This window comes from Empidonax traillii, unplaced genomic scaffold (assembly GCF_003031625.1).
Source record: "Empidonax traillii isolate 1590-97213 ecotype Southwest subspecies unplaced genomic scaffold, ASM303162v1 scaffold62:size2133460, whole genome shotgun sequence".
Lineage (NCBI taxonomy): Eukaryota > Metazoa > Chordata > Aves > Passeriformes > Tyrannidae > Empidonax > Empidonax traillii.
The window spans coordinates 1,357,116-1,378,175 of NW_020955255.1; the positions used below are offsets into that span (position 1 = coordinate 1,357,116).

Here is a 21,060-nt window from a genome sequence, read left to right on the forward strand (position 1 = left end):
GCCGCCGTACGGAGGAGGTGTCACCGCCGCTTCCTCGCGGAGCGGCGCCGGCCGCGCCATGGAGCTCCTGCAGCCGGCCGCCTTTCTTCTCCTTCTCCCCCTCCTGCTTGTCCCGCTGGCGCTCCTGGCCAGGAGGCGCCGCGGCCGACGGACACCTCCGCTCAGTCTCCTGGTGGTGGCTGGCTCCGGTGAGTGGGGGTTGCCTCCGGCGGGAGCGGATGGTGCCGTAGAGCGACCACGCAAGGCTCTTGGAACTACGAGTCCCGGCATGCAGCGCGGGGCGGGCCCGGCGCGGCACGCGCCAGTAGGCCCCGGTGCATGCTGGGAGCTGTAGTCGCGGTGCCGTGATCCTTCCGCCGCAGCTTTCGCAGCCCACCCGGACCCATCCGGGTCCCCTCCGCGCTACCGCCTGCCTTTGGGGTTTTTAGTGCTCGATTTGAGAAATTGTTAAACCTCGTATTTATCTGGGGCGTTTTCGTCCGTGTTTATGTGAGGCAGTTCGGTTTCAGAGCCTTTCCCTCCGGCAGCACGTGCACTTCTCCAGAGTCGCTCACGAACGTACCGATAAAATAGTGCATGACTGACCTGTGCGGCTGCTCAGTCTGCTGACAAAAATTATCAATGGCGGTGGAGGGCACGGCTTTCCAACCATCGGCACACCCCTGACATACGTGGCGTTTTGTAATTTACCCAAACCACGTTCCTGTGATTTACTCACAAGAGCCTCACGTGGGTCCGTCAGAGGCGATACAAGAATGTCACCCCATGCTAAGGGAGCGCATACACGTCTACTGCTCCTTGTTAACCTCGTCCCATAAGTTGCAGGGCAATTAATTTGCCCCGAAAAACGAATTTGTAAAGTTGCAGTTGACAAATCCAGGCCAGCTTTGATTTCACCACCTCACTATCCCTTTGTTTTTTTGTGCACCAACTAATTGAGTAACAGTCTCAGGATCTTCCTGCAATCTGAGTTTCACTGGCAGTTTTATAATTCTTCAGGTCGTCTTTACTTCCACTAGGGCTGGAAATGTGCTTGTTTTCCTTCAGTCCTTTGGAATCTAATTTGTCTGTATTAAAAGAATACTTTCACTATACATAAGCTTACCAGGTGAAATAATTCATGTCAGTTAAGATTCATATAATGTTCAAGCCTATTTGAGACTTTAAGTAGGAGTCTCCTACTCTCATGTGAATGCTCAGATGATTGCATTAAAATTTGTGAAACCTCCAGCAAACATTGCTGACAAGAAAACACCTCCAAACATATTTAAAAAATACAGCATGAAATTGTGTGGAAAGGTGGCAAACTCTTGTTTGTAAAAGGCCACAGCATAGCATAGCCTGCCTTGCTTGTCAGTTGTTCACCAGTCATAAGTGTTTCACCTGTGTAACAGGTCTCTTAGGAGCCTGGTGACACTGGACAGAAGGAGGTAGTAGGAATACATTTAGTTTGCTATTTTGGTCTGCAGCTGCCAGCAGAGTAAAAAGTCACACATTCAGTAAATGCTTATGCACATAGCATAAGTGCAGTTTGATGTTAAGCTGATCCAGTCCAACAGATAAAAGGTGAGTCTGTTCCACCTCACCTTGTACACAGACTTCCCCTGTTGCAGTATCCCTGTAACTGCAGTTCAGGAAGCTCAAATGACAAAAAAAAAAAGTTAACCCTTCCCTCTAAAAAGCACAGTTAGTACTTCCTCTCCTTCTCTCCAGTCTGGTGCCAGTTTAGCTCCCTGAACCAAGTGACCTTGCAGTTGGAAGGTTGTGAGCACCTGTTCAAGGGCAGTGGTCAGAGCACCCTGCTGGAGCAGGACTGTTTGTTCTGTCGGCACCAGGCTGTTACACTGGAGTGGCTGCAAGAGAAACTGCTGCCCAGTTGATTTTGGTACTATGAGCTGGGATAGCACAGTCCCTGCTGAAAAACATCCATCAATACAGCTTCAGTGGGAGCTGGATTATCTCCACATTACTTAAACATTTAGTCTCAATCATCCTCTGATTGAATCCTCTACTCTCAGAAGAGCATCACTGAAAGTAGTAGTACTAACACGTTTCAAAAAGAAAAGTGACCAATTCAGCTGAAGAAATGGAAAGTTACAAAATTTCCCATATACTAACTGCAGTTTGTTTTGTTTTCACAGGTGGGCACACAACAGAAATCCTGAGGTTACTTAGCTGTTTGTCAGAGTCCTACTCTCCTAGACATTATGTTTTAGCAGACTCAGATAAGATGAGTGAAGCTAAAATACGTTCTTTTGAACAAAAAAGGTCTGAAACATTCCCTAAATCCCAGGTAACTTGTTAAATATATTCATGTAAAATAAAGTGATCTTAACATGGCATTCTAACTCAAGGCAATTTGGAAGTGATTCTTTAAAAGGATATTTATTTGAACAGCAAGTGCCTTTGATTTTCTAGGTATTAACCGTTCTATAGATAATGGGGCTTATGGTTCTAAAAGTGAGCTAAATAACCACTATTGATTATTGGTGTACTAGAGAGACACTGAAAATCTACTTAAAATAGCAAATGCTGTTCTTGCTACCAGTTTTCACAAACACCTTTCTTACTTTCTCTTGAAACAGTCTTTACCTCCTGTTTATATGTTAATCCATTTAAACCAATGAGGAAACATAATTGTAGAGAAAGCGACTGTATAAAGAAGACTCTTGCTCAAGAAAAACATGTTGAAAATAGATCTCTTTTAATTTTGTAAAGCAGCTAGCCACTGAAGTGTTATTGTAGCTATAAATATACTGGGTCAGAAATATGGTGGGGAGGTTCTTTTTTTAATTTGGCATTTCCCTCAATGACACAATTTATTTATTTTTTTTTTAAATTATATATAAATATTTTATATAGGTAAACCTTAATTGAAATTGTATTGGTTTTGTGTGTTTCTAGACTGTGTTTTGGTTGTATTTTAAAATAAAATATTGAACGTGTTTAAAAGAAATGTAAGGCCTCTGAATGTCAGAATTTTGTGGCTGATGATCGGAGTGAATGCTGAACTCCTAAAAATAATGAAAAAAATCATTAAAATATCTTGTTTATCTTTTAATCACATTTGCTTGCTTTGAGCTGGTTTGCTGCATGATTAACAGACAGCAGCATGACTGCTAACTTCAAGTGTGATCTGACATCCAGTGAAATTAGTAGAAAGATGGTATTTTTTAATTTAGAGTTTAGAATAAGTCCAGTGCCCAAGTGAGTATTCTAACTATAAAATCTTAAGCCCTCTTGAGCAAACAGTACAGCACGGAGTAAAATAATTATTTACATGGTGTCAGTTTCATTCGGTGCCCTTACATTGCCTTCAGCAGCGCTATTGGGACAAAAGGATGTAGGACTTGGTACAGTGATTTTTAGAATAAACCCTTTTACTGTAAGGCAGCTGCTGCTAAGGTGAGCCACAGGCTCACTTGGCAATGACATTTTTAAGTCTGCTTACCCCACTTCCACCTTGAAAGTTGAAGGTTCCTCGCCTGCCCACAAGCTGCCGGATGAAGTGGGGAAGATTTAGTTTAAATTGACCATGGCGGTCTCTTCTCTCATTGTGCACTGAGGATGAAAGTTTAGTAAAGTGACCAGAGGTATTTCCTGTTCTGAGAAATCTTGTTTGGTAAATAGCCATTCACACAGTTATATTCACTTATCTGAAAAATGTCCAACCTAAATTATTAAATTTCTTAAAAATACATATTTTGAGTATTAAAAGATAACATAATTTTCCATTAGTTCACTTGTTTTTGCTAAGTAGCTTCCTTTTCATACCCCCTCTGACTGCTAACAGATCATGTAGTTATATTTTCCTTCAACACTGAAAGCCAAAGAAATATTTTTGGCTGCATGTGAGTTTGATGTCTGGATAACAGATGCTCATTTTCCTTTGACCATTCTTTTTCCACTGAGCATTTAGAGAGAAAATGGGAGATAAATTTTGGAAAGTAAAGATCACATGCCTATAAAATGTATTTGCTAACTTTCAGAGTGTGCTTTCAGATACTGGCACATAGTATGCATTTTGTTACTGGGGATGCTGGAGATCATCAAGCATTTAAAAATTATGTGCTAGTAGCTTCTTACAGCTTTGAATAGAAAAGTTTGAATGCTTCCACACATGGTTATTCCCTTCCCCATCTTGTGAAGGAAGTAAATTTTTCCAGAACTAAGGACCAGATGGAAGACAAATTAGAGAAATAACCTAACAGAAAATCAGTGATGTAAGAAAATGATGATGTAAAAACCCCCACAAATACTTTACTTTCTGATCTGTGGTCTAGCCTAGCTCTAACAGCTACAGTATTCAGGGAGAAGGAAAAGAAGCCAGAATGAGCATCTTGCTTTCAAGAAGGAAAATGCTGCACCTCAACCTACTAAGTCATTTGAAAAAAAGAAATCCAAAATGCCTCCTATGAAAAGTCTCTGGTCCTGCTATCACTCTGTTGTACCCAGCCTGTAACCATAAATATTCCACGTGGATGCTCCCCGAGCTGTTACTCAGGGAACCTTCTATGCTCAGCATAGAGAACCTGCTCCAGTTGCTGTCAGCCTACTCTTGCAACAGAAAGACAACTTAGATTTGTTGACTGAAGAACATGAATTCTTCACTGGATCTTATATTCCCCTTTGTCACGTCTAAGATGAGCAACCAGGTTAACTAACCTTTACATAAACCTCTTCTGACCATATATTTCCATTTTTTGTTTCATGAGAGATACCATACTAAGAAATCTTGGTTTTCAGCTTGAAAAGGAGCTGTGTAAACCCAGCTTCTTTGCAAGCATTGCAGTATGTTCAGTTGAGCATCTTATAATAATTCAGAGTAGTTGCTATTTTCCACCAGCTTTTCCTTGCATGCTTGCATACACGAATATTAAGTAGGTAAAGGACTAAAGTTTCCAGCATGCTTCTGAAAAGAACAGATAAAATCAGCTTGATCTTTACTTGAATTCTACAAATAAATTTCTTCTTTGATACTATTTGGGGTCCCTGCCAAGTTTTATTGAAATTACTTGGGTTTTCTAATGATGAAGAAAATCACATGCAGATTTTTTTGTCAAATAAACTCCATTTACAACATTTCTTTTTATCACCTGAACTCTTCCAAAGCTTTAAGAAACAGAGAGGCAGTGATAACCAGAAAGCTGTTGAATAGGGAGCAGAGGGCATATTTATTTTTCCATATTCTGTTGTCAGAGTAATGCAATCAGAGTTTCAACACCTGCAAATAAAACATAAAAAACCCAGTTTATAACATCTGTTAATGCCTGTTGGTATCACAGCTATTAAAGAAACATATCACAACAAAATAGGTTAATTTCAGCTAAGAAAATTAACAGTCTGCATTTATAAATGTGGGTGTGGGGGTTTTATTCTTTCCAACTTAAATATTAAAAAAGTCCCAGTTAGTGCTATTCAAGACTGATTTGTAGTTTGTATTTACTGTACAGCCACTGTTAACATCATCTTTCCTGGGCACAAATCACCAGGACTAAGCTATAATAATTAGCAATGTGTATTTGAAGTAACTGGGTAACTTTCAATATTTATATTTAGTGTTTCTCACTCCCAGTATAAGTTCTTCCAGAGTGGTAGTGATCTGCTGTCCTAGATGAAGTGAGATAACAACCACTGTCCACAGGAACAGTGTGTCAGTGTCACTGCAGCCTTTATATTTGTCTTTCGTTTAAACAGTCAAACATTAGGATAAGGACTGCCTTCTGACATAGCACTAAGTTCTTATGTGCAGTTTTGATGTGTAGCTCCTCTCCATCAAGAGATGGAGCCACCTACAAAGAGTGCAGGCAGCCTAACTGCTGTTACCTGCTCACAGTGTTTTCAGACAAGAAGAAAACATCCTTGTTTTATTAATTTGATACCTTTTACACAGTAAATAATCTTTACTTTTTCCTAGGGAAAAAAAAAAGATTTATTTTTAATTTAATGATAAGATGTTCTTTCCTCTTTCTTTATGCAAATATTTTGCATTTTGAATATGCAACTTAGATATCTTTTGAATACTCACTGAGTACTCATTTAAAGGATAAAGGATAGCGATATTTGCTAACAGCATTCGCCGGGCATTGACTGAGAAAAGCTGTTGCATTCTCTGGGGTGTGGATGCACAGAGGGTTCCAGCGGGCGGGAGGCAGCAGAGTCCCCGTGTGCGGGCTGTGCGGTCAGGGCTGGCGGTGCCCACGGGGTGCCGCACTCGGCTAACACACCGCGGGGCAGCTGCGCCGGCACGGCTGGCTGGGACCTTGGGAAGGTTTTAAAGTAACCCGAGAAGGGATTACACAATAGGTATGCAGTTCTAGTATTTCTGTTTACTTTATTGCCACGAGTGCTAAGCATCGCACCACGGGCATCTGTGCAAAGCCCTTATACCCGAACATTTCCAAACTAGATTTAAAAAAAAAAAAAAAAAAAAAAAAAAAAAAAAAAAAAAAAAAAAAAAAAAAAAAAAAAAAAAAAAAAAAAAAAAAAAAAAGGTTGGCACAGACAGATGTAGTAACGCTATAGAAGGAGCAACATTCTTAGAAAAGTAACAGTTCCACTTATCTTGCTCTCTTCCAGTTCACCCTTCATCGCATTCCCAGAAGCCGTGAGGTTAGACAAGCCTGGATCTCCTCTGCAGTAACAACCCTATACTCTATGCTTTACTCTCTTCCTTTGACCAACAAACTGAAACCAGATTTGGTAAGTAAAGTAAATTTTAAGTCGTTGAGAACTTGCTAATCAGCATCATAGAAGCATTTGAAATATCAACACATTGCAGACTATATCTCATATGCTTAGATTTACAGTTCACAGAAAAAGTATTTCTTAACGCTAAATGAAATATAGCAGCAATACATCAAGAAAGAGAGAACAGGTTACACTGCTGGTGAATTAGAGCAGCAAATACCAGTTTTCTTTCTCAAAGTTTGCAAGTAACATCAGAATGTGTCATTTCCTTGTTAATGCTGGTAGAACTAGCAAAAACAAAGTTGCTATTCTTGATAATATCTCTTTAGGATTGCAACAGCACAAACTATGCCTGAAAGCCCGGTTATCCTGTTAGCTGGACTTGCTTCTAAAATGGTATGACCAGTCTGGCACAGGCAGGTTCAGACCAGCACAAATATAAACAGATACAGTTCTTATGCTTACATGGACTTTTGAGGTACAATGCATATTTATTTAGTCTTTGGCTGACTGACATTAATTATCTCATCTAATGACAAAAAACTTTATTGCTGAAGTAGCAACTCCTCAGCACTTCGGTAACTTTTTAAGCTGTTCACAAAACTGCACTCTCATGCTAATTACCACATTCATTTAAAAGTATTCCACACACTTGAACAAGTCAGAAGCATTCAGGGTTGTCAAACTGTAGAACTAAAATGGAGATACCCAATCAATAAAGTTTTGTTTTAATGCAAAAGGTACGCACTGGACTCCTACTCTTAAGTCTTACAATTCTGTAACAGAAAATTTGGTTACAGATGGATTTTTTTTTTCCCTACAGCTGAAAGTCTCTGAAGGAGTCAGTAACCTAAACTTGTGGGTTTTTTTAAAAGCATTATTTTACCAGAATTTCAAGTTAATATTTTATGAGGTTTTAAATATTTTAATGAAATGTGTAAAGACTAGTGCAGTTACAAGGTATTTTTCATAATTTCATAGCAGCATCTAGACACCCACAGGGGTTATTTGTAAGGAGACCTTTTTTTAACTCCCACTGTGAACTGTATGGCCAATTCTAAAGAGGCTTTTATATATTTGTGGTATTCTGAATGTTTAGAGAGGCTGCTGTGAATAATTTGATCTCATCGGCTTCAGTAGTACTGGTCAGTTCCTATCAGATCAAAAGCTACTTGCTTGCTGGAATTTTTCAAGCAATTTACTGTGCCGAACAACAGAAGTAGCTTTTTTGCATTTGTTGTTTTTCAAGCCTGTTCTGAAAAGGTAGAGTTGGGAGAGAGAAGAAGATAACATGCTATTCTTTTTACAGAGGTTTTAATTTGGGCAGGGGAAATAGTCAAGTTTGTTTACATGAAGCAGACAGAGCAAATGTGAGTAATATTTAGTAATCCCTTTGCTATACCACTGTGTTAGGTTAATGCATATATTTTTTTTACTTGTTGCAAAAGAAATTGACTGGAAAAAACTCACCATGTAGCTTACTGTAGGAAGCAGGAAGTTACTAATTTAATTTCATGTTTTCTCTGTTTACAAAAGGAATTTAAAGTGACAGTGAGATTTACACATAAAATTATTAGAAATAGTGTTGGAGTTGATAAACTATGGTAAGCTGTCAAAAGACTAACATTTTTGAAAAACAGTTGCCTTTGTAAAATTGAGAATACATTTCAGCAAGGCTTTTAAGCCCTTTGTAGTGTTCAAGGGAACCCCTGACTCAAAATGATATCCAAGACTCTTTATCCATGATTAGAGAGGGGCTGGAGGGGAGGTTGTCCCCAGTTACTTTTTGTCAGGTGCAAGTATCAACCACAGTAGCAGCTGGCAGAAGCATCTCTAGCATTATGCCAAATCTTACACCACTTGAAAGCTGCTTACATACGACTGCTTGTATACGTCTTACTTTCAGAATTCTGTAAAATATAGAAACTCAGAGAGCTCTAAAGATTTTAAAACACTTATCCAAGGAGAGTGATTCAGGGATTAAAATGCTTCACACTGCCAGTGAAAAGATTGTGTGGTATGTGAAGCAACTGGCAGTATTTAATTACCTTCAGACAAAAAGGATTGCAGGGAATTGCGACTCACCCTACTCTTGGCAAAATGCAATGCTTAGTAGTTTAAAGAACTAGAAAGGCTGGGACAAATGCTTGAGTTTATGGGAGTCATCTATAACTTTTGGCATGACCGAGTTTAGAAACTAGCACAGTATTACATCATGCTGAGAGCTTCATATTTTTAAACACTAGAGCTTGTGGGTACTCTACATTTTCAGTCTAGACACTGGTTCTGTTTAACTGCAGGAGGGAAAGACAACTTTGAATTGCTTCTAAAGCATTTGTATGTATAAGTGATCCCTAAATCCTTACATTTGCTTTTAGGCTTGTCAGAAACGTGTAAGTACAAAGGAATGACTGAAGTCTTCTCCAGGCACCCGAAAGCTAGAAAAATGCAGAAGTGTTGTTGTTTTCAAGAAATATAGAACAAGAAAAGTGCTGCAAAGGGAACCTGAAACCATTAGGTGCACAAAGGCAAGGTTTGGAACAGATAAGCTTAGTTTGGCATAGCTTGCATATCTGTGGAATGAAAATATCTGCAAAGGGGAAACAGCAAACCTAGCTGCACAGGAGTTACTTGCTATGTGCTTATTTATATGAGCACTGTGTCCCTTTTTGTATCTCACACTGATCTTCTGGCAAAGCTTCTGGGTTTACTTTGCATGAGAAAGCAGTTCCATCCGACCCTTCTTCAAGATAGTGAGTTCAGAAAGAACTGAACAACTTCCAGGAGACCTTTGCTGTCTTGCAGGACCTGACCCACACTTGAAGTGGGCCCCCAGAGAGCTTAAGAAATGTAAAAGTTAGCCTAGTTGTTCAGCTTGAGATCATCTTCAGGAGGCCCATTTCTGAGTTATGAACATCTGCACTCTGCAAAGTCAAGTCCCTTTAGATATATTAAACCAAGTAACAATTAAGATGTCAGAAGTGATGATCAGCTTGTGTTTGTATAGCCAAGAATTATAGAAATATAAGTGTCAGCATGTTTTGCAAGCGAATGTATAGTGGGCAGTTTTTGCAACATTTATCTGCCTTAAATAGGCTTCCTCTACAATGGCCTAAAATTCCAGGGAAGCAAGGCTTGTGCCAGCGCACTGTGCCTACACCTACCTTTCCCCAGAAAAGCTTTTCAAACCATTCATCAATTTCTGCCACATTTAGCATGCAGTTGTAGCTCAAAGACTGCAAATTTCTACCATGAAAACAGGCAGCTGGTCAGAGAAGAGAGATTTACTGTCTTCATTGAGGGAAAGGCTAAGAAGATACAAGTTAAAGGAAACTGGTCTTCAGTTCTCTTGCTGCTCACAGAACCATTGTTCTTGGGCTGGTTTGCCAACCCTGCAAACAGGTTTTCAGGTGATCTAGCCCTTTGTCTGGGTCATGATTATCCCTGGTCATTCTGGCATAGCTGACATTCAAACTGGAAACAAAGGATGTGCACCCACCATACAGCAGAAAACTGCAAAATACTGTATCCAGTCCTCGTTTTCAGCCATAGAGGGGTTATGTACTTGTACCAGTGATTTTGTCCTTTAATATAATTAAATTTCACCTAGAACTGGGCAGAAATGCTGCATAAAGCCTTATTCATTAGTAGATTGCACATCCTGGACCCTCAGGACCAGACTTCTTTCCTTTTCTGGAGACGCTTCTCAGCAGTTCCTAGTGCCTCAGGGCCCTACAGAGCCTGAAATAAGCAGATATTTTCAGATCACTGCTATTTGGAAAAACCTGGGTTAAATCAGGCAAAGAAGGCGGTCCTCCCACATGAGGGCCTCCTTCCTGTGGGAAGTCTGTAGTAAGAAGTTTACATTTGCACAGCAAGAACAAGCTCTGCTGTCTCCCTCCCCACCAGCTGTCAGTTGAATGAGTCTCTCCTTGTTAAACTTTCTAGAAGCCTGAAACCTGCACAGCTCATCATGCATGTAGCAATCTACCTATTCTTTTATGACTGCACATCCCATCACACGTGTCTGGTCCCCTGACTGCTTAAACTGACTACAGGCAGCTTCTAGCAACAGAAATGTTCACACAGTAAGCTAAATGAAAAGAGACCATTATTCCATTTAGCTAAGATTTTCCATCCTTTGTGCCCTGCCCAAAAGTTCATAGCACTGTAACAAATTACTGTGACAAATAGTAAGTTATTGTCCCTTATATCACGGTTCTTATTGGTACTTCATGGAAAGCTACAAAATCTGGGTGGTGGCATTTTTTCTCTATTCACTTCATAACAAGTGAACTTTGTATAATGCAATATTAAGACTATCTGCTGCATTCTTTTACACACTGAACCTTTCGCCACTATTTATAATTCTTTTGGACCAGACTGACGGTGTGTCTGACCTACTGTTGTTGTTCGAGGATCAAAACAGTCAAAATAAGCAAGAGTAAGAATATCAGATTAGGACCTGCAGTGACACAAATTGTTTAGTCAAAAAAACCCAAAGTTAAGCTATCAAAATTTGTGCTTAACTTCTCAGTGTTGATGGAAGTTAGTTTTATTCACCCCTCCTCTACCTTGTGTGCTGTGTACTGCTACTCTGCACCACAATGTAGAATTACCCTCTGCTGAGCACAGATAAACATCTACAGCTATTCCAGTCCGTTGGTTTAAAGCTTCGTTGTAGCTCTGCTCTTTCTGTGACTGCTGATTAGACGTGTCTATAGACACTACATTTCAGAGGGAGCACAGAAGTACTGGTAAAGATGAAGTGAGTTTTTAGCTTAGATTTAAGCAGACTTTAGACATAAAAGAGTCTTAACTCATCAGCTATCAGGTTCATTATAAACCTAATGAACACCCTGGCGACACTTCCATGTATGTTATAAAACGTAACAGTCTGGCTAAATCTAACCACTGGTATGAGATACAGATTGCCAACACCTCTAGGGTTTGCATTGCGAAGATATTTTGGGCAGGTATTTGATGCACATTCTTGCTGTGCCAACTTCAGTGTTTAGGCAGTAACCTGAGATATGTTTTTATGTACATATAAAATGTCATCTTTAGCTAACCTAAAATACTGCTTTCAAGTTCTAGTTAAATGAATGCTTGACTAACGAAAGGCACATTGAGATTTGCAATTAAAGGCTCATTTTAGGCTACTATCAGTAATATATGAATATATTTAACAGTCCTTGGATTTAATTTCTCCTTTTGAGTAGAAGCAGACTACTAGAATAAGCAGTGCTTTTTATGTCAGGAGATATAAAAAGTATTTGTAAATAAGCTCTAAATGATTGGATAGTATTTCTCACAGTGACCAAGAGACTGTAGTCAGGTTCAGATTCAGCCAAGGTAACACTGCTGAAAGACAGCTGGTACCTAGTATTTTTAACTACAGATGTAGTTCAGTAACTACTATTTCATTTACTTGGCAAAGGCCTTTTACTGTATTGTTTTATGACCAACTTTTTTATCTACACAAAGTCAAATTTCCGTTACTTCATACTAGTTTTTGAGCAGCAATAAACCACAGACCCACTACATAGTGATGTAGGTAGGGAGTTAGTTTATTCTCCACCCTGTATCTGCTTTGGTAATCTTTTTTAACCAACCTTCTGTCCATCTCCCACTGTTTCTCAAAATACTCTCTGGTTGTTTTGTTAGTCCCACTGACAATCTGGGTGTTAATGTGATGTTTTAATAGCCAACATTCCCATAGACTTGAACATTACTACCAGTTTCACACCTATCATTTATTGTAACTTTTAATTGATTCGTTCTGTGTTTCTCATTTTACATTTGGCAACTAGGCTAGAAAGTATGCTGATGGAAACTACCACTCCAAAAACCTTTTAATCCCAATGACAGACCTGCCACCTGTCATACAGGAGCAGTTAAACAGAGTGCCCAAAGTTAGGTTCATTTAAAAAAATTAATAAATTAAAACCTGCATATTTCTTTATGCATGCAAATCTAGATTCTCAAACTTTGCTCACGAAGCTATTGCCTAACTTCTGAGGCACTTAATGACCCCAGTTATCTTTCCTCTTCATCAGTAAAGCCCTTGGGCATACCCAGAAACAGACCTGAGCTGTTTTAAATCTTTACAGTGTCATATAGCCACATGCATAGCTGAGCTCCTGTGCTCTGCTGAAATCCAGAAACAAGGAGCTTCCCTCACTACTTTGTATGTGGATGCTGATGCAAATCACAGTAAGCTGGGCCTCATCCTTGTCTCTTGCCCCTGAGGACAATGGGCTGATAACTCTGGGTCAGGCCACTGAGTGCCTAGAAGGCAGAAGTGACAATGCCTAACGCTGTTACAATTCAATCCTGTTGTTACATCTGGTTCCTGGTGGTTTTGTGAAAGCTCTCCTTTTCTCCCATAGAAAAATCTACTAGGGTAGGATTTTTGTCTCCCTCTCCCCAAACCTTCATAAAGTAAGAGCTACAAAAGAGAAGGAGCTAGTGATGCTTCCCAATGTCTTTCATTCCATGATGCAAGTAATACTCATTAAAAAAATTAGTACACATTAGAAACCCAGCTGCGTAGTGTGCTAATATAAGTCCTTGCTCTTCCACTTCTCTCTCCCCCACTCTGGCATTCACCGATCTTATTATCCTGCTCAGGTAATCTGCCTGTAGGACCACACATGTCTCTGCTTGTTTTGAAGAGCACCTCACTTACTGTGTAAATGTATGATAATAACAACAGCAACTGTACCAACAAATGCAGAGGTGGACAAGGAAGGCTTTCATGTAAATGCTACAAGCTGCTGACCAACCTGAACACAAGCTGTGTTGCAGAACTGCCTGATGCAGAACATTATAACTATCTTTTTGCACCTCTGATGATTCAAGCGATTTAGACAGTAGAAGATAGAAGTGTACCCAGGTATAATTCAGTTCTACCTTAATTACCTGATTTCTACCCTAATTACCCGATTTACATCAGACTACACAGCTAGTTTTTGGGGGGTTCTTTGTCCTATCTTGCATTCTGCAGGTAAGTTCAAACAGAAAATAGGGTGTGAAGTTTTAGCTGGTTTTATGTACAGGTTGTGGAGGGAAGGGAACTGGATAAGATCTTCACTCTCCAAAAATAATAAACCAATAGGTATTTTAGTTCTATTGTTCAAACAGAACCTTAAATTCCTCTTTTCCCCTATCAATAACTATAATAAAGGATTGTTGAAAAAGGTTTCTGCTTTTTTTTTTAAAACCTTAAAAAATATTAACAGTTTTAAGCTAGTTTCTCTCAAAGTTCAAAACTTGAATTTTCAGATACGTTAAATACAAAACTAGCGAAAGCTTCAAAAAGAACACTCCCTCTCAATGTTTGGGTAAGGAGAAATCCCTTTCTCTCAAATTCTCAGGTTTCTCTTGTTTTTCCGATTATTAAATTTATCTACCCTAGAAGAGATATTTCTGTAACTGCAGTGTCTCTGTGTGGATGAGCAATGTATCTCTTGAAACATTTTTGGGGTTACTAATTCATGAAAAAGGTAAAAATTTTTCTCTGCTTGCCATCCAGGCTTTAGTTGCCATCAAAATAACTAGTGTTGTCCTGGTGTTTCCCACAGGTTTGGGGACTGTTCAGGATATACTGAGAAGTCAGGGGAAACTTTGTATATTATGGGACAAGAAGTGGGCACAGCTGAAACCAAGAAGCCAGATTACAGCAGCTTTTGTAGGTAGCACTCAGTACTTCTGTAGGTGAAGGAAAAATTGTTCAGCTGGATATGTCACCTTACAGGACGTTAGTGTGAAGTTTTAAAAATAGTAATATAGTACTAAAAACAAGTAAGGGCTGATAAGCTCCTAAAATTCTGTAATTTACATAGCAGAATACAAATTAATTCATTGCATACTCATGCCACAGAAACAACCACCTCTCCCCATCAAAACAAGAAACACACAAACGAAAACATTCATTGTTCTTATAACATAGGAATATCTAATAGTTTTTTTCCCTACATTGTTAAAAAACAGGTATTGCGTATCATTTAAAAGTAGAACTTACGTAGATTTACAGAGATCATGCAGTTAACCCAGCTTGGATCCACTTTGTATCACTCAACTTACCTTTGCCTCTTTTATTAGTTCTCTGTCACCGCCACCTGCTATTCCCTTAGTCGTATCTCCAGTTGTTTAGCACTGTGGAATAGGGAAGCATTACCAGAACTAAGGAGGCCTGAGCAATGTCCTAAATATGCTCCAGGAGGTAACACCATGTCTGGTAAAGCAGCACAGTCTCCAGTTCACATATGCACATCACCCCACAGTAGCAAACAACATTCCCACACCACAAGCCTCTCCAGCCCTAGGAAGCTGGACAGTTTTCTGCTCTTGCTCAGGTAACAAAGGCCAATCTCTGCAAAAGTCATTAAGGAAAACAGCAGGTGTTGAGAGTTTCTTATGCAAAACAAATCACACATGTTTTCCACTTTCTACTAAGTGTAGGGGGACTCACGTTGACCTCCCTTTGATTGTTGTAATTTGGGAACATAAGTAGTACTTAAATACTTGCTCATTGAAGATATATAGCAAATGTATGTTTACATATTTATGAGAAAAACTGCAAGTTTTCTGCTTTACTCATTTTTGCTTTAATCAGTGCCCTGACATTTAATCCCAGTGAAGCTGTGAGCTCTGCTTTCAGTGTTTTCGCTGGTAAATGTCACTCTGCCACAGTACTGCATTCACCGACTCTGAAGTAGCTTTTATCAGCAGTGGTGCCATGTGCCAGTGTTCTCAGTGTGCCAGACTGCTGGCTTAGCTTATTTTCTTTCAACAGCTGTGGAAAATATCTGAAATGTAAAAGCAAGAACTATTCAATTTTTATATGAAAATGATTAAAATTAAATTAGATTTATAGAGTAGCTAAAGATAAATTTTGTATTCTGATCCTCTATTTTTAAATCTCCATTAATATACAGCTTGATTAGTTTATTTTACAATTTAAAGTCTGGTTAGATTGAATTGGTAGAGGTTTTTAGTATGTACAACTTAGTTTACAGACCTAGCTGTGAACCCAGGGAGCTAGTGAGCCAATTCAGCAGTGAGATGGACATTTCTTTGCATTAGAGGTGCATGTAAGTGGTGTAGAGAGACCTGTAGCACTGGCTTCTGGAACAATCTCTTACCACTTGTTGGCAATAAAGTCAGATAGCCCAGTGACCAGGAAAGTCCTTTGGCAGTTGCAGTTCAAAGGTGATACAAAAATTGTCTTTGGCCCCTTCTTTCCCCCTTTCTGCTGCCTCCTTAAGGGAGGCTGAACCAAATAAACCAAAGATTTTTGAGACATATTCCATGCAACACAAATATTCTACAGGCAGCCTTGTAGCTAAAGTAAATAGATATTGGGAAACACCCTGAACAGCTGATTGACCTTGTAGAGGCCCTGGTCCCTTCTTGCCCAATAGGTGCCTGTCTCATCCCTACATACTAATTAATGATTGCCATTGGATTCACTGAGAGGTACTTGCATTCTGTTGGAGAGGAAAAACAAAATTTGGTCTTTTCAAGGTGTAAGACATCAATCATTCTCCAGAAGTTACTTTTGAATAGTTTTTTTAAGATTCTCTAGTAGGACAGGTCACCTTCTCTTACATATTTAAGGAAAGCTGTACATGATTCAGTTCCTTTCCACAATCAGCAAGTGTATACTGACAGGAGCTGAACAGCAGCATTTCTAGCTTACAGATTCTGCACTAGTTCCTCTTCTTTATGAGGTACATATTTGTTTTCTCAGAAGTTTCCCCTGTATCCCTTGAAGAGTGTATGATGTTGGATTCTGGGCAGAAGGAACACTGGTTTCCTTTCCTGCTGACAGTGTGAGAGGGAGTAAGTAGGACTGGTCAGACCAGATTTTTGGAGGGGAATTGCCACTGCAATTGCAACTACACCAGTTCTAGGTAGGACATGTCTCTAGACACGCACCGAAGGTTAACTGAAGGTTAATTTTTAATGTTCAGAAAGATTGATTACTAGTTCTGATTTACAGATCATGACCCCCAATTCAGATAGGGAGCAATTTGTCTGTGACCTTCAGCAGGTTTATACTAGAGTCTCTTTCAGGGGCCAGTTCCTAAATCTGAGCATTTTGGAATGGCAACATCTATAATCAGAGTATTTTATGAGCATTTGGCATACATAAATCCTATAAAGCCACATCTGCTTTGTCTTGTTTGAACTGATACGTGTGGAAGGGGAAAGAGCAGAGGACATGAGTTATGATCATATCATGGTTTTTTAGAGATGCCAAGTCCATAATTTTCCTGATCCTTTTTCCGGCATGCAAGTCCTTTTCCATGAATCAAAGGGCATTTGAGAAGCAGCCTACAAGTTGGTCAGTAGAAAGTATAAATTGAGTGAATTATATCAAAACCTGGATATAGGAGAGCTATTTTATGATTTTGATTATTGCTTTTCTGTTTTGCTCCTCAGCAAAATAACAGCATCTCAGTGTGGCCTTTAGAGCTACAGAGGTTCACAAATAGACCCATTTACTGTTATTTCATTACATGATCTTTTGTAAGTACACTTAGTTTGGAATTCATTGTGGCTTTTACCTCTGTGTGTGCATCTAGACAAAAGAATATCAAATACCAAAAGGACTGGAGGTGCTAGCCAAGTTTAATAAAGGGGGGAAGGAGGTTGAAGTGTATGGCACAATGGCTTGATAAAGACCATGGTTGTAATAATTCAGCTTTTTATAAAACCTGTTCTACAATTCTCATCTTATGGGCTGAGAAGAGTGTCAGGATGTCTACCTGACCTAAATCATATCCACAAGTGGTATTTTTTTTATGTCAGACTGTAGAAAGTAAGAAACCAATGTGAAACTCCTTGTTTAGACAACTGTATTGAGTTCTCAGATGGAGGCCAAAAGAGTGCAGAGCCTTTGCAGAAGGAGGAGAGGTGGAAGGGCAGGGATGCAGAATAGGTAGGGATGCAGAGGGAGATGAACCACAGAGAAAACCAGGGAAGAAAGGGTGGATGGGAGACATCTCAGAGGCTTGGGTTGAGTACAGAGAAATCTGGAAACTGATGACACTGAGGAAAGAACAGAGGAGAGAACAGTACTACAACAGAGAAAGAGCTTGAAGATGAGACAATATGTATACTCCAGGTAATTCTACTGAAGGAAAGAGAAAGTGTTCAGCAGTGGTGCCCATTTTTATCTGTTCACTTAAAGCTGAATTCTGAATATTAAATCAGTAGTTAGACTGTATATTCAACTCACAAAAATAAGTAGTAAATAATTTACTGGGACAGTTTTGGTGGTTCTTACGCATTTGTCTGAAATAGTCCAGCTTCTTTCTGCATCTGGTGGGTTTTGCCTGCAGACAGAGGAGAACACTCCACATTGTTTCCTATTCCTTTATTTACAGTACAGGAACAGATGTTGTTGCAAATAGAGATACCTAAACCTGCCTTAACTTACGTATCAGTAGCCATGTACCAGTATCACGATCAACATCCATGCAAATTAATCAAACTTGTCAAGAAATAGGGCAAAATGCATGGTTTAGTTCACAGGTATGGAAAAGTTTCTATGAAATGCTAAAAGGCAGTGTGTGTGGTTGGTTTATGTCCTTGCTCACCAAGCCAGATGTATAAAATACAGCTTGTTCATTCTCAGCAGATTGAAGAGTTTAAAGTCTCATGGATTTACTTGAAGTCAGGCTCAGCAGGAGGTTTGAAACCACAGTATATTACTCTGGTTTCAAAATAGCATGCAAAGTTGATGTGTTCAGCTTCTTTGCTTCTTAGCTATATAACTGCTTATAAAATCAGTGCACCACTGCACATTTCAAATACAGGAATGTGTGGACATTGATACCCTAAAATTCCAAGATTAAAACTATATACAGCATGTTGCTTGTAAGGGACTTTGAGAAAATGTCAGCAAGTCTTGCATGAATAAATAGTTCAATTCAATAGTTCAAGATCCACAATAAAATTTTGAAAATAGTATTACATTCTGTTAATTCTGATAAGAACAGCAGTATGGCCATCACATCCCCAAGTTAGACTTCTGGGGTTATGATAAAGGCAAAGTATAGGTGAGACAGTTTAGGACTCAGTAGCACTGAAGCTGTTACCCCTTTTAACTGAGGCAAGGTGTTGCCAGCCAGTGGGATCTTGCCCTGAAGCTGGGAAGGAAGCATTCTGAGATGATTGCTATAGCCCTGAAAGAGAAACTCAGTGTTTGTTTTTTTCTCCCCACCAGTATAATATCTTTCACAGGCTGGTGAACTTGGAACAAAAACAAAAAAAAAAAAATATGAGTTTATAGGATATAGAGCCATGATTTTATAAAAGAACTCTTTATTTCCATGTAACTCCAGCTGTGCAGAAAACTGCTGATTACATGGTAGTATTTAAGTTTAGTAAGAAATTCCTTGCCTGATATACCATTTTGATACCAAGCAGAGTGCCTAATATACCCTGGTTTAAACCTTTTACTTTTAAGCAATTTTTCAGTTGAACAATGTCTAAAATTAAAAGAGTACTTCCTTTTACTGTTAACATTTATAAGTGAATTTGAGATCCTCTGCTACAAGGATGTGATATGTTTTTATCAAAACACCTTCTTCTGTATGCTTGTAACTGTCTACTAATGTTATTAAAAATAAAAAATAAAATCCAGTCATGCTTATCAGCTAATAGATTCTCATGAAGGTCCTAATTCAATTCATCAGCACATTTTTGGTGAACTCTTAAGTGTTTTGCTGACTTAAGACAAAATTCAAGAGGTTTATAACTGGATCTCAGGTTTAGTAATCCTAATTAAACTTCTTTCAACTTATTAGGTGCATAGATTTCATGACTGATACAACACAAAGCTGTGACTGAATTTGGAAATTGTTGTAAGTTATATACCCAAGGAATTCTAAACTTTTCCTTCGTAGAAATTAACTGTGCCATATCAGAGCTCTTTTCCTCCTCCATGACACGCAAATAAATACTTTTTGGCAGCTACTTTGAAATAATGTCTTTTCTTTACCTCCCCGATTTTTTCATATTCACTTGCTTTTTCTGGGGGTGTTTTTGTGCCTTTTTTTTTGCTTAATATATTTGGAAATATGTTTTTTTTGTGTGTAAATGTAACATTGAATGAATATGAACCCTTTTAATTCTTTACTGTATGAAAAAAACTCATGGTTTACTTTTGTAATATGTTTCATCTCTTTTAGATATTGTGCAATGGACCAGGAACATGTGTTCCTGTCTGTATATCTGCTCTTCTTCTTGGCCTTCTAGGAATAAAGAGATCAATCATTGTATATGTAGAGAGCATCTGCCGTGTGGAAACTTTATCCCTCTCTGGAAAGATCCTTTACTACTTTTCAGATTATTTCATCGTTCAGTGGCCTGATCTAAAGGAAAAATATCCCAAGTCAGTATATCTTGGTCGAATCGTGTAACAACAGAAGACAAGCTTTACCTAAAATAAACTCTGCAAACTCCTCACTGAAGAATTGCATTCATGTAGCAAGTTATTTTCAAGAATTACCATTAAGAAATTAGGCTGGTACTAGAAAATGAGGCAATAATAAAGATATATCTACATTTAAGTAAAATTTTTGTGTAGTTGTATTTATTGCTGTCGTGTAGGTCTGTTTACCCCATAATGGCTTTTAAGTCGATGCTGTCTCTGTGTTCGTCTAGTTTTCCTGCTATGTGAATGGGAATTTTTGTCTACAAATAAATATGGGAATTTGTATGAATGTAACATTTCCTTTAAGGAAACTTTGTGTAGTTTTCTAAATTGTAAGCAACAAAGTCTTTTTCTAGCACAACAGACTTTATTTCCTGTATGCTAGCAGTGAAGTCCCTTGTGAATCCTTAGAGTATAAAGGAAACAGTTATATTAAGTTGGCTTCATGACAGTTTGTACTCTACAGTCTTCCAAACCCCCCAAAGCATTAAACCAGTGTCATTTTTCCTCTGGTCTTGTCAAAGCTGTCCTTATAATCTGTTGTGCACCTTTTGAAAATCGTTGCTCAGTTCTTAAGATAAATAAAAAGATGACAAGTGTCATGCTACAGGCACAATACTTACCAATTTAAGAAGTACTTTCTTCAAAGCTTATGTGCAAAAAGCTTTACCAAGTCTACATCAAAAAGAGCAAACTGTCAATTGGGAAAACAGGTTCAAGCTCTACAATATAGAAAAAATGTTACTATTAGTAATAAGGGAAGGAACAGAGTTTCCCTCTCTTTTCCTGATACAATGAATCTGACTTTCAGTATATCCTGTTTTCTAAATTTAAGCACCTTACTTTCAGCAGTACAAGTTCTTAAGCAGCAGCACATGCTCTTAAGACTTTGCCATGGAAAATGGTATTCTGTACAC

General features: G+C 38.8%; 1 protein-coding gene across 1 annotated transcript; it reads left to right on the plus strand.

Annotated features, from left to right (window-relative positions):
* The first annotated feature begins 4 nt into the window (after window positions 1-4).
* On the plus strand, window positions 5-20,694 carry ALG14 (ALG14 UDP-N-acetylglucosaminyltransferase subunit). The gene is made up of 4 exons (XM_027879943.1): window positions 5-188; window positions 2,142-2,293; window positions 6,580-6,702; window positions 19,899-20,694. The coding sequence occupies exons 1-4, from the start codon at window positions 59-61 to the stop codon at window positions 20,127-20,129; spliced, it is 636 nt and encodes a 211-aa protein (XP_027735744.1). The 5' UTR covers window positions 5-58; the 3' UTR covers window positions 20,130-20,694.
* Window positions 20,695-21,060: the final 366 nt, after the last annotated feature.